General features: G+C 37.8%; 1 protein-coding gene across 2 annotated transcripts in view; it reads right to left on the minus strand.

The window, feature by feature from the left end:
• LOC107877992 (protein CTR9 homolog) overlaps positions 1-14,896 on the minus strand; it is a 51,317-nt gene that overhangs the window by 26,541 nt on the left and 9,880 nt on the right. For both annotated transcript variants that reach the window (XM_047393555.1, XM_047393554.1), the window contains exons 4-14: positions 14,220-14,320; positions 13,632-13,685; positions 13,345-13,461; positions 13,167-13,230; positions 12,618-12,832; positions 12,418-12,502; positions 11,702-11,802; positions 11,440-11,532; positions 1,838-1,906; positions 911-1,003; positions 462-800 (exon numbers count right to left, since the gene is read on the minus strand). In XM_047393555.1, the coding sequence (XP_047249511.1) occupies positions 462-800; positions 911-1,003; positions 1,838-1,906; positions 11,440-11,532; positions 11,702-11,802; positions 12,418-12,502; positions 12,618-12,832; positions 13,167-13,230; positions 13,345-13,461; positions 13,632-13,685; positions 14,220-14,320 (1,331 nt within the window). The remainder of the gene's footprint in view (positions 1-461; positions 801-910; positions 1,004-1,837; positions 1,907-11,439; positions 11,533-11,701; positions 11,803-12,417; positions 12,503-12,617; positions 12,833-13,166; positions 13,231-13,344; positions 13,462-13,631; positions 13,686-14,219; positions 14,321-14,896) is intronic.

Consider the following 14,896-nt stretch of genomic DNA (forward strand, 5'->3'; position numbering starts at 1 on the left):
TTTTTTTATGCAATTTTCAAAATTGTCAAACACTTCTAAAAACAAAAAGTGGTTTTTAAGCCATTTTGACCAACTTATAAGATCTTCCAAACACCCTCTAAATAAATGCAACTTATAATTAATATAGCATTCAAATCAACATAGTAATACTATCTTACATTATTTTGACCTTGATATGACAACTCATGCTTTTTTAATGGTTAATCTTTAGAATGAGGTTTCCCTTCTGTCTTTTACCTATGCATCTCATACTATTTAATTTTTTTCCCTTTGATAAATACCCAGACCTTCCAATAACAATCTATAATGCATAGGGAAATCATTGAAGGACACAGCTTCTCAGAAGTTCAACCATCTTAATCACATAACAACCAAGAACGAACAAAATTCATTAATATTAGGTATCACCATAAGTGAGCTCATAATCAATGTGACAGCGCCAATTGGACATGCACACATACCTTGAATATGATAAGCCGGTAAAAGATGCTAGCAGTTTCTGTGTCATGCAACTGCTCCAGTAATCTTGCCATGTTAAATAGTGTCGAAACTTTGTTCCAGGGAAGTTCCACAGCACTTCCTTGTTCCTCAAGTCTATGAAATAGCTGGAAGTCCTTGTATTGTCGAACAGATGCACTGGCATCGATTGAATATTGTGCACTTTTAAACAGATCAGATTGTGCTTGACCATTGGGATATAAAAACCCTCCAGAAGTTGGACCATCTGACCCTGCTTTAGCATCAAGGAACCTAATCCATACGCCATCACCTAAAGCTTCCTTAAAACTTTGTGAAGCAAGCTGGCGATCATTGATCAGTAAAGGTTAGTGATATACCATTATAGAATGCAATGATAAATATGAACATGCAAGCAGTTCGAAATCACTGACTAAAAAGGAACTTCACGAACCTCAAACTCTTCCCTTTCAAAATGGAGGACGCCGATGTTGTTGAGTAACTCTATTGGTACTTCTTCATTTGTCTTCCTAAGTAAATTACGGGCCTACAAAATTAATTAGGTCTTACCTTAAGTATACATAAATCTTCTTTCAGAGGTTAAAATCTAACGAACAATTTCAAAAATGATGATTTTTTCTGGTGCAAACTTTGCATCCACCTAAGAAATTCATAGTACCATCAAGAGAAATTTACAACACTGATATTAGACAAAGTAGTAACTACAGGAAGCAATTATGGATGCCCAATCTAGCCGCTACTTAAATGTAAACATGTCATATATGCATCTCATCCATGTAAAACTCTAACGCCTTAAGTCAGAAGAACAAGGACTTTCGACAGCCAACTCTTTTGAAAAATAAGTTAACCAACAACTTAACTACTACAGGAAAGTGAGAGTTAAAACATCTGTAAAATGAAAATAAGAGACTTATTTTGTGAATAGATGTGGAAGTGAATAATGACTTGCCATACAAGAAAAAAGTTAAGAAGAAACAAAGAAACAAGAAGAATGAATGAAACTTGAGCAACTTCCAAATTTGGAAGATGGAGATTTAGGGAACAAATTACCGATCAGAAACAAATTAGGGAGCTAATAATTTTTAACTCTTCCTTTCAACTAAAGATAGGACTTGGATAGAGCAAAATGAGATGGATCCTCAAGGTATTGAAGATCAGAAAGACTAATTAATTTGTAGAAGCTTCCGTCGGGAACACTGATTTTCTTTTATTTTTTTCATCAGTGGAATAAGAAACTTCTTCTGCGCAATTGAGTTCTACTTGATATCCTCATCACTCCTTGACTAATACAGAAGTACATTCATAACAAAGTGAAATGAGCAAATTTACAGAGATAAATGGCAATATTCAAGGCGCTCACTGTTTTAAAGGCCTCCAAAGCAGCAGTGGGATCATTTGAAATTAACAGTTCTCCTATATCCAAAAAGGCCTGCAAGGAAGCATGAGAAAATAACTAAAGCAGGTACTCAAGAAGAGAACAGTATCTCACTTAAGATATCATGCCATCCTAGTACAAAATCTTTTGGGGAAGTAACTGATTTAATTAATGCTGGGGAAGTTCCCATGATACGAGTAGTAGTACACCATGAAGTACAGAGACCTAGGTCACCATTGTAGTTCAATTTTAAATGGATGAAAGCATTAGACCCCATTATACAAGAAGGAACAAATAACAACAGCATCTAAGTTTGGCACTATTTTTGGTTTAAGTATGATAATTCCATCAGAAGCATTCGGAAGATGATTCCACAATGTATCATCTGGAGTATTTGGAAGGAGAGAAACCAGAGAAGCTTTGAAGGAAATTCAACTCCCATACACACACTGAAAGCTGGATGCTTACTAAATGCCTTTGCTAGGAGCAATTATTTTGATGTAAATAGTTCTTAAATCAATTATACTTAGTAAGCTCCTCGAGCAGGTAAGGAATTTCCCATTTCACGAGACTTTTATTCTTTTTGTAAATAATTACATCCATTGGTTCTACAGGGTGGTAGTCCGTCCGGCCTTGTTGTATGGAGCGGAGTGTTGGCCAGTTAAGAACTCCCACATCCAAAAAATGAAGGTGGCAGAAATGCGGATGTTGCGCTGAATGTGTGGGCTGACTAGAGGGGATAGAGTTCGGAATGAGACTATCCGGGAGAAGGTTGGTGTGACTTCAGTGGAGTGCAAGATGCGGGAAGCCCGATTGAGATGGTTCGGACACGTGAAGAGGAGGGGCATGGATGCCCCGGTCCGTAGGTGTGAGAGGCTAGCGTTGGATTGTTTTAGGCGGGGTAGGGGTAGGCCGAAGAAGTACTGGGGTGAGGTGATTAGGCGGGACATGGAGCAGTTACAGCTCACCGATGACATGACCCTAGATAGGAAGGTCTGGAGGACGCGAATTAGGGCAGAGGACTAGGGCCAGTTTGGGTCGCTAGTGTAGGGAATTACTTGGTGGGGGTTTTATTCCTGTTATGATTCCGTGTTCCGTGTTCCATGTTTTATTACGAATCTGTGTGCTTTCCTCGGTTTTATATTACTTATGGGTGCCGTATTTATGTTATGTAATCTGCTTCTGTGCTTTACTATGTGTTTGTGTGGTATCTCGTGCCTTGAGCCGGGGGTCTATCGGAAACAGCCTTTCTACTTCTTTAGAGGTAGAGGTATGGACTGCGTACATCTTAACCCCCCCCAGACCCCACTAGGTGGAAATACACTGGGTTTGTTGTTGTTGTTGTTGTTGGTTGTTAGATATTATGAAAATCTTACTTGATAAAAAAATAGCATTTAAAGGTCGACAACTGAACATCACTCTATATATTGGAAAAAGGGATATGGAGCAACCTAATTATTAGTAGTATCCATGAAAAACTAGTAAACACAAATTTTCAATTAAATTCAAAGCTGGACTTCACAACCCTCCTTAAGTCAGTTCCACTTCCACTAAATATTGGGGAGGACAAAATATAATACAAACTGAATTAACCTAGTGAACCAAATCATATAAAACTGAACTCATGACTTTAGAATTAACTGGTCAGTGTTGGTCTGTAACAATGACTAACCAACAATTTCCTTTTGAATTTTTTTTACTGGTAAAGGTATTTTTCTATTAATATGCAATGAAGTGCTGCAAGTACTCACAGGGACATTTTCCTTTGATAATTACAGTCTGTTGGATTGCCACCTCTAGAGATGTTTCAGCACACAACCTCCTACCAAAACGAGATCCGCATCCCATTACCTAATACCTATCAGACGTATACTGTAAAAAAAGGTCTTTTGCTTTCATAATTCCTTTCTGATACTATGTCTTTTCCTACGTTATTTTGTCTCACGCCGGGGGTCTATCGGAAACAGTCTCTCCACCTCACCTTTGAGGTAGTGGTATGGACTGTGTACATTCTACCCTCCCCAGACCCCAGTATGTAGGAATATACTAGGTATGTTGTTGTTGTTACTTTCATAATCCCATTTCATAACTGTACACATACCAATTTATAGTTTCTTTAGAAAACCACGATTTTTTGCTACTCCTACGGATTCCTCCTCGGCTAATATCTCTAACATCTTTGCCAACAATATTGAGTTAAACGTTGATTGTCGGGCATACTACCACCACCTCTTGCTACATTCCAGGTGGTTATGGTGATTTGTCTTGAATTGGTCTGAGGTGCAATGAGCAATGCCAAGGTTCGTGAAAAAAGTGGATTCGATTTCTAGATAAAAACAGGTTGCACCACTAGCCATCATACGGGTCTTGTGTTAAGGGAGGCATAGCGCATTGCGATAAAATGATTTTTACATCTCAGGGTAGCCTTTTATACTTAGTTTTTGGTGGACCCATGTCGTTCATGTCTGAATCGATTATTCGTGTCATTAGTTAAAAAAACAAAAGTTCTCTGCATTTTAGTATACTATTTGTATACAAGAGTGTTTCCACATTAACAAACTTACTTGCATTGTAAAAAAAAAAAAATATCCCCCCCCCCCTTCCTTCACATAAGAAATCCCTCATCATTTTACCCCATCTCTTTGACAATGTGGGCGTGACGCAAACAAGGACATATCATATGGGTGGGTGTATTAGACTAAGGTAGATTCAATATTGCACACTAGGAAATTTAACCGGTAGATTTTGACATTGCACATCTTGCCAATTATCGGTAGCCTTAATTCTTCGTTTTCTATTTACTCAGGAGAGATAGGCCCAAGTATGTTATTGGAAACTTCTTTACTTTGCAGCTGCAGATCTCTGCACTGAACATTTTGCACATCCACTTGAGAAGTTTGTTTCTAATATTTTTAATTATCAATTTTTGATTGATCTGTCATTATTAAAAACTCTTCACTCAAAATAGATATGGTCTTTATATTAATGATCATGTTCTTAAAAGAGATATACGAGAATAATTTGTAATTATATCATTAGTTATCTGCTTGTACAGTTGTTATCAGAAATTGTATCACTTTAGGAGTGTAATTAGCTGTTGTATTACTTTAGGACTCAGTGTTGTATTAGAGCCTATATATTCTCCATTAACTGATGAATAAACTATAGATCTTCTTATTCACTGTTCAGCAAAAGTTCCTTTATGGTATCAGGACTCTAAAGCTCACACAAGTATGATCCCAATTTTTTTTTTCTCCAACCCTACCTACTACCTCACGCAAAAACATGGCCACCAAATCCACTGTTGTTAATGCAGATAACACTGCCAGCAGCACTACCATCGTGCAGTTTAATCCTGCATCTCAACTACCTATCAAACTTGCAGGCAGCCACAACTTCACTACCTGGAAGGCACAGGTGTCGATGCTCACGCACGGACACAACCTTTTCGGTCACCTTGATGGCACAATCGCTGCTCCTCCGATCACACTTACAGCAAACAATGAATGCACTCCTAATCCAGCTTATACTAACTGGTTCCGCCAAGATCAGCTAGTTCAGAATGCCATCTTGGCATCGGTGGAACCTACACTTGCATCTATGTTGCAACAGCCAAAACGGCCAACAAAGCATAGGAATCCCTGCACACTTCCTTCGCAAACAAATCTCATACTAGAATTATCAGTCTCCAAGATCAATTAGCCCGTATCACCAAAGATTCTCGGTCTGTCACTGACTATCTACGTGACATACGTTTCATTGCCGATGAACTTGCAATCGGTGGAGCGCCAATCACAGATGTGCAACTTACCGTGCGAATCCTCCAAGGCCTTGGTCCTGAATATAACGCTATCTCTGCGGCTATCTGGTCACGTGAAACAATGATCACCTACGAAGAACTCTATGAGAAACTTCTTGATCATGATATCTTTCTTAAGCAGGAAGAAGCCAAACGGACACCACCGATCACTGCTGCAATTGCTCAATGCAACAACCAAGCACCTTCAAGAAACAACAACAATCAAAAGCAAAGAAGTAATACCTCACAAGGTAACCAACAATGGCGTTCCCAGACAGCTCGAGACTCCTCAAATACCTCCCGTCAAACTCAGCAGCCTCAAAATACTGACCGTTTTCTTCGCTGTCAACTCTGTGATCGCCCCGGTCACTCTGCCAAAGTGTGTAGATCCCGGTCTCACAACCACTTTCAGGCTCGTGCTAATTATGCTGCTCAGATTCCACCGCAACAAGCTCCATGGATTGTTGACTCCGGGCTAACCATCACATCACAACTGATGCTCGCAGTTTAGCCACTTCTCAGGACTACAACGGACCCGACGAGATCTCAATGGGAAATGGTATTACCATTCCAATTTCTCACACTAGTAACACTCGTTTATGTGCATCAAATAAAAGCTTTAAATTAAATGATACCCTCTGTGCCCCAGCCATTAAAAGAAAACTTCTCTCTGTCTCTAGATTTTGTCATGATAACAAAACATCCATTGAATTTTTTTCATTTAATTTTGTTGTGAAGGATCTGACTACGGGGGCGCCTCTGGTGTGCGGGCAGAATAGACATGGGTTGTACGAGTGGTCGCAAGAGACAACACGCATTTTCCAACCTCAATCAAATTTGGTAGTTAGTCGTCTTCCTATTGACCTGTGGCATCGACGATTGGGGCACCCAAATCGTCAAAGTTTACATAAGTTGTTAAGAAAGTTTTCAATTCCATTTTGTGATTCAAAAACCCCTTTAGTTTGTAATTCTTGCAATTCAAATAAGATGCACAGGTTACCTTTCTATGCAAATACTCTACAAAGTCAACGCCCATTGCAAATTATTTACAGCGATTTATAGGGACCTTCCCCGATGTTGTCAATTGATCAAAAGCGTTACTATGCATTGTTTGTTGATCACTTTTCAAAATATACGTGGATATATACTCTGAAAAATAAAAGTGACGTTAAAGATGTTTTCAAAAGTCTGCATACTTTACTTGAATGTCGCTTTAACACAAACTCATTTTACACTGATGGTGGTCGTGAATTTGAAGGATTATCTACCTACTTAAAAACACATGGTATTGAACATCTTGTTTCACCCCCTTATACACCTCAATGTGTAGCTTTAGTTAAACGACGCCACAGACATGTTGTTAAAACAGCCAAAACCTTAATTCATCAAGCCTCCCTTCCCTCGAACTTTTGGAGTTTTGCTTGTCTTCAAGCAGTTTATCTTATCAATAGGTTACCCTCAGTTACCCTAAAAGATAAATGTCCTTATGAAATACATTTTCCAGACATCCCAAAATTTGATTCCATAAGAACTTTCGGGTGTTTATGCTATCCTTGGTTGCGACCATACGCCAAAAATAAGCTTGAGCCTCGTTCAACTCCATATGTATACCTGGGTTTTTCCAACAAATATTATTGCCATCAGTGCTTTGATCCAATCTCTTCAAAAGTATATTTATCTAGAGATGTTCTATTTTTTTAGAATAATTTTCCTTTTCAAAATATCTTCTCCCATTTATCAAATTTTCAAATTAAATCATGGGAAATAGTTTAACAGAAAAACAGCCAAATCACCTGTAAAGCTCAAAGCTCAAAAGTTAAACATGGAACTTCCTCATGTTATTGCGTGTGCACCTTGCCCACAAAGTTCGCCCATGCCAATCGCCACAACCAGAGAGCAATCTCAAGGTTCAGGTATGATCCTCAACTCTCCTCAGAATTCTTTATCTAATGAAGCTGTGATTTCCTCTTCAAATTCTAGGCAGCCGCTCAACCTTTCTGCACCTTCTTCCACGAAGCAAACCACCCATTTCCAAACAAACAATCCACCCCTTTTAACTTATAAACGACGGAATCCACCTTCAACTCCCAAGACATTGCCTTCATCCAGTAAAATCATACATTTACAACCTTCTGTACCTTCCCCTATTATAGTGCCTTCTACTCCAAATTTGTTGGCTATCATCACCCCCCAAACACACAACCAAGCCAAATTACTTCAGCCACACCTTCCACCACAATGCAAATAACATCCTTAAGCCCAAACATCAACCTAACTTTCTTGCTCACGGTTACCCGTTCCAAAAATAACATCCTGAAGCCCAAACATCAACCTAACTTTCTTGCTCACTTTCCAAGTTCAAAAACGCCCTCTTTCTACAAGAAAGCTCAGTGTGAACCCCACTAGAAAGCTGCTATGCAAGCAAAATTTGATGCTCTTGTGAGAAACCAAAAGTGGACTTTGGTTCCCAACGATCCTTCGAAGAATGTAGTAGACTGTAAGTGGCTATTTCGTATAAAGCATCATCCTGATGATTCTATTGACAGGTATAAAGCTCGATTAGTGGTCAAAGGCTTCACTCAAAGGCTTGGACTTGACTACCATTCCACCTTAAGTCCGGTAGTCAAGCCTACGACTATTCTCCTAGTTCTCGCCACGTTGTTCAATACAATTGGCGTTTGCATCAACTTCATATAAATAATGCATTCTTGCAAGTTCATTTAGAGAAACAAGTTTATATGAGACAACCTCCTAGCTTTGAGCATCCGACTTTGTCCAATCATGCCTGCAAACTTCATAGCTTTTTACGGTCTCAAACAGGCACCTAGAGCTTGGTACACCGCGCTCAAAAACTTTCTGGTAACACAAGGTTTTTTCAAATCACAATCTGACTCGTCCTTGTTCATCTTACATCATTCAGTTTTCACTGTTTATATCCTTGTATATGTGGATTACTGGAAATCAAAAACATGGTATTCGACAAATTATCAATGCCCTTGCTCAACGTTTCTCTATCAAGGACCTTGGCCGCTAAAACTACTTTTTGGGGTGTTGAGGTTTTGTCGTATCAAGGTGGCCTTCTGTTGTCTCAACAAAAGTATGTAGAAGACCTTCTCCAGGAAGCCAATATGCAAGACAGCAAAGGCGTTTCCACTCCTGTGTCAGTCTCTACTGTTCTTAGTGTAAATCAAGTTGATCCTATTGTTGATGACTCTCTCTTCTGAAAAATTGTTAGCAAGCTACAATATTTGTCTTTCACCAGACCTGACATCGCTTTTACAGTAAATAAACTTTCCCAGTTTATGCATTGTCCTCAAGCTAATCATTGGAAAGCTGTTAAGCGATTGCTTCGATATCTCAAACAGACATCCTCCTTTGGGCTTCAAATACCCCGTGAGACTGATAATCGAATTATGGTGTACTCTGACTCTGATTGGGCTGTTGACCCTGTAGACAGAACTTCCACAACTGGCTATGTTATATACCTTGGAAGTATGCCAGTCTCGTGGTCCTCGAAAAAGCAGCGATTCATCTCTCGGTCATCCACCGAAGCTGAATACCGAGCTGTAACTGCTGCTCTTGCAGAAACCAACTGGATCACCAACCTACTGTGTGAACTTCATTTTTCCCTTGCTTGCATTCTGCGCATACTCTGTGATAATATTGGAACTACATACATCTGCGAGAATCCTGTCCTTCATAGTAAGATGAAGCATATTGCCATCGATTTCCACTTTGTCCGTGAGCAGGTGCAACGCAAAGAGGTTGAAGTCAAGCACTTACAAGCTGCTGATCAGGTTGCTGATGTCCTAACCAAGCCACTTCCACATGCTTCTTTCAGTCGTATGTTTGATAAGTTGGGTATTGTAGACGTCAACACCAACTTGCGGGCGCGTAAAAGAGATATACGAGAATAATTTGTAATTATATCATTAGTTATCTGCTTGTACAGCTATTATCAGTTATTGTATCACTTTAGGAGTGTAATTGGTGGTTGTATTACTTTAGGACTCAGTGTTGTATTAGAGCCTATATATTCTCCATTAACTGATGAATAAACTATCGATCTTCTTATTCTCTGTTCAGCAGTAGTTCCTTTAGTTCTTACCAATTTGCAATTTTTTATATTTTCAAACTTTTTTGTTGAAGATATACTTCCCATTTTGGGACTTCCAAAACATTTGGCATCACATATTACTCTATACAATATTCACAAGTTAATCACAACTATTAAGAATTCAAACAAATTTAACAGTTCAGAACTTAAACATTGATGCAATGGTTTCTCTATCAAACTAATTTTCCAATCTTTTTTTCTTTAATAATAGCAGTGTATGCGCCACTTTGTGCACACATCGACTAATTCACCGGAAACCTGCTATCTCTAGACAACATACATACCGAGTAACTCCATGTACGAAGCCTTAGGGAAATGGGAGAAATTCACATAGTATGATTACCTCTAATTAAGATTTGAACCTTGGACCCCAAGGTTGTTACTCCATCTCAACCCCTAGCCACTTCATTTTTTAATATTTTATTTCACTACCACTAACATAAAGCACAAGTCAAATCAACTTCTTAAATCGGTGTCCAATCAAATTAACATCATAAAAAATGGAATAGATGATAAACTTTCAAATATAAAGAAATATTAGAAAAAATACTTTCCCGACAGATGAGTCAAACTGACCCCACTAGAGTACCTTCTTGCGGCTTTTGAAAAAGTATTCTTCCACTAGCACTAACAAAATACACAAGTCAAATTGACCTCTCAACTCTATGTCCAATCATATATTATCATATTAAACGAAACAGACGGCTAAACTCTCACACAAAATGAGATACTAGAGAAAAAGAAAACTTCCTGGACACCGATAAATTGAATCAACTGACCCAAAATAGAGGCGTTACTATATATGAAAAACTTGCATGCTATAAAACGCTCCTATATGAATGTACCATTGCAAGTCATTATAGATGAAAAGAGGGCATGAATAAGATCCAAGAAGAGAAGATATGGAAAAAAAAATATTATTTAGCGTTTCAAGGAGCCGGAAGACATTCCAAATTCACCTTACTAGCATTTCTTACGAAAAATATGGCAAAAAAAATTGTTTCAATAATGATGGGGTGGACACTTAGACTTTGGAATAATTATGTTATGGCATTCGGGATAAATGGAAATTAATAAATTCACCAAATCTGGTACATAAATAGAAAATTAGAATATTATTAAGACGCAAAAGAGATAAATTTCCAGATTTTGATCCAGTTACATGAACAAAGCCATTAGTCATGGAGTTACTCACAGCACCATTGCATATGGATTGTATATCTATTCAGATGTGGTGAAGACACAATTCTATTAAAAATATCAATGAGTTTTCTTCATGAACAATAACGGCAGGATAGTAGTATGGCATTGTAAATCGAATCACATGCCATTTTATTCAGAAACTATAGGAGGATTGCATCAGCATCACATGCCCTTTTTTCAGAAACTTATCTTTGTTTGTTCATTTTTTTTTTCACTTTTCCCCCTCTTTTCTTTAGTTCCTTTTTCCTACAAAGACCTTTCAGAAGATATTTACATAAAATAACTGAAAACAAACAACGTTCCTTTCTTAAACAACCTATATCCTCCACACTTAATCAGCAGTTGATAGATACCCAACACGGAGCAGTCTTATTTATTGGAGGGGGTTCAGTTCATTAGTTGGTATTTGTTTAACAATCCAGATAGTGACTGGCGTTTTTTAAGCTATGCATTATACACATAAAATACCTGGGGATCACGAGGATCAATTTTTGTGGCTTTCTTCAAATACTCCTGAACCTTCTCTGCCTGGCCAAGCTGCACATAAATGTGTGCAAGAGCCTGCCAAAATAAATAAATAAATATATACTATTCAAATAACAAAAGCAAAACGTTGACAACAGTCAGAACAGAAAGCAATGAACAGAATAGTTTATCAAGTTTCTTATATAATAATAAAATGTTGACAATAGTCAGTCCCAACTAAGTACTCTATCAAGTATCAACTCACTTTCACTGTCTCACAACTTTCAGGGTAAACCTCCAAGACTTTCTCAAAATTTGCCAGCGAACTCCGAAGATCTCCCAACTTCAGCTGTACTTGTCCCAATCCTAACTTAGACAAGCAAAGATAATGGTAAAACACATAAAAGAGAATAATTTAGTAGGTTTATTTCCCAATTGACAGCCTAAATCTTTTGTTGCACTTTACATCACCTATCACCACAATTAACCGTTTAACCTGTTTCAAAGGAGGCAACAAGTGTGCATTTTGCTAACGAAGTTCTATCTTTTTAAGCACCTTTTTCTAAGTATTATTCCTGGCAATTATGATAATAATCGTCCAACATCTGATGAATTTAATCATCCCAGTCATATAGAGGCTCAAGGAGGTTATAAGGAGACAACTTCTCAGTTTCAGACTTGTTAAGCTTGTGAGAGGCTTATCCACCCAGAACAACTTGGAAGAAAGATGTTCCCGAAGCGTGGCAATTCTTCTTTGTTCCCTATCTCTATTCTTTTTCATTCTTTTCATGCTACACCATCCGATTATAATTAGAGAAGAAACATACTGAAAAATTCATTTGATATGACCATCTATCATAGATTAGGACTTATAATTTGGATCACAACAATGTCCTCAATGGAAACGCAAAGTAATGCTAACCTCAAAGAGACAAATAATAGCAAATATTTAGCAACAGACAGAAGGAAGAAATTGCGTACCATAATAGGGTAATACAAATTCATATGGCTTACGGCTTTCTTTTACAGACGCCATGTAATACATTCCAGCCTTTTCATAGTCACCCTTAAGTCATGGGAAATAAAATAAATATCATCAGAATAAAGCTACAGGGGAATCATAACCAAGGATCACCCAATAACTGGTGTAAACCGGATTAAAGATCTGTGCATCTTCAGACCTTGCTGTGGTAGGAGCGTGCCAAATTGTAGTACGAATGAGACTTAGTTGGCCCGTGAGTGGTTACAGCAAGTGCAGTCTCCATTAGTTGCTCCACAAGGAAATGCTGACCGGTGAAGAAAAAATGATTGGCCAGATAATTTAGAGCCATTGCACAGTAAGGATACATCTCGAAGGCTCTTTGCATCTTTTCCATTCCTCTCCTAATACCAGAAACTGTACATAGAGAGCTGACACCAAGTTAAACAACAATACTTAGATAACCTCTATTTCACATAACTAAAATCAGGATACTAGCACAACTATAATTCCTGAGAAATCAGAACCAGAGCTCTCTAAAAAAGATAAGTGTATTTCACAATGACACTTTCCAGATACGCGAGTAAGAATTAATTCTATCTGAAGAAGCAAACTTAATCTTATGGATCACTTTTTTCTTTACAAGGTTGTACAGTAATCTGACTTTTAAGCGTATCCTTCCTGGAAGGTGCAGAATTAACTTCAAATCACATATATAGACTCAACATATCAATCTAAGGGAAGTACGCACCTTCATTGTTTTGCAGATCCAGAATTGCTAGTGCCACCAGAGCGTCCACATTTTCTGGATCTAACTATACTTTCAGACGTAGTTACAAGAAAGTTATATTAGTTAAAAAAATTAAAGAGAAGGGGAAGGGGAATAACACAATGAATTATAACAAAATCATACAAAATTCTAAACTTGCCTGCAAGACACGACAAAATGCCTGCTTTGCCTTTTCCAATTGGCCCAATTTGTATCTACAGAGACCTATTCCGAGCCTTACCGCAGCAGGACAGTCAGGATACACTTGCAAGGCCCTCTACCAAATACATATGAGCCACAGAAAGGCAACATAGAGTCAGTATCATTTTTTCCAACAATATCTAGAGAGCTATATATCATTATACATGCTAGATTAGTTATGATGCCCATTCTCCTATCCAAGGCCAAAAATTAGCCTATCAAAAAAGTAATAGATGGACGATGAACCTTATATAGCTCCAGTGAATCAGAATATCGTCCACGGCTAAACTGAACGCAGGCCTGCAAAAGATTGGGTTTACTATGAGAGCCGATACAAGATGTTGCCGCTTGGAATTAGCATATCCTTATAAGGGTTTTGCAGCGGAGCAAAAGAAGCAAAAAATTCTTCAAACAATTTTTTATAAGGAAAAATAACTTCATACAATAGGTTCAGTGCTTCAGTTTTTACCCGTAACATGTTACCATTATAATCCACATCACAGTTCCTGTGCAGCAGAGCACAAAAAGCAAATAATACAACATTCAAAAGGTGCAGTTCTTCAATTTATTATCCTTAACATGTCATCGTGGTCATCAACATCACAGTTCTTGGGCATTAGATTAAGTTCATTTCCAAGCATAGTGAAGGGTTTACGCAGATCAACCAGCATCATGGTTATAAGCAAGGTAGTTCTTAACTTCAGAATGCCGTGTAAAAATTTTAACATATTATATGTGGTTATAAGCAAGGTAGTTCTTAACTTCAGAATGCCGTGTAAAAATTTTAACATATTATATGTTGTTGAAAACAAAACAAGCATAATATAGGATTACCTGACCCAGGAGAGCAGGAACATTATCACGATCTCCATCAAGTACAATCTTGAAAGCAGCAAATGCCTGCTCTATATCACCCTTGGCCAGTAAAAGCTGACCTGTAATGCATTTGAATGCTCATCCGATTGGTAAATAATTAAACAGATACTATTAAACCTTTTTTCCCAGCTTATAAAACCTTATATTCTAGGAGAGTGTTGGAAAAGTAGGTTTATTACAAGCACGATGAAAAACCCACTCCCTCAAACACAGGTCAGAAACTCAAAAAATATGCTTGGCATAGCCTACAAGCTCCTAAGAAGTTCAGGCAAACCTCTTCTTAAAGTGAATAACAGGGGGGAAATTCAGATGTTTGTTAGAAGTTCAATAGCAGCAAATTAATGACGCAAACTTACATGATAACCTATACGATTTTTAGTAATATCAGGCAACCCTCATTATCTAAAAAAATAGGAAACTCTTTTTCCAATGTGAATAGCTGTAAGAAGTTCAGGCAAACCTCTTCTTAAAGTGAATAACAGGGAGGAAATTCAGATGTTTATTAAAAATTCAATAGGAGCAAATTAATGACGCAAACTTACATGATAACCTATACGTCTTTTACTAATATCAAGCAACCCTCATTATCTAAAAAAAAAATAGGAAACTCTTCCCAATGTGAATACCTCTGGGAG

Source organism: Capsicum annuum, chromosome 7 (assembly GCF_002878395.1).
Source record: "Capsicum annuum cultivar UCD-10X-F1 chromosome 7, UCD10Xv1.1, whole genome shotgun sequence".
In the NCBI taxonomy this organism is placed as follows: Eukaryota; Viridiplantae; Streptophyta; class Magnoliopsida; order Solanales; family Solanaceae; genus Capsicum; species Capsicum annuum.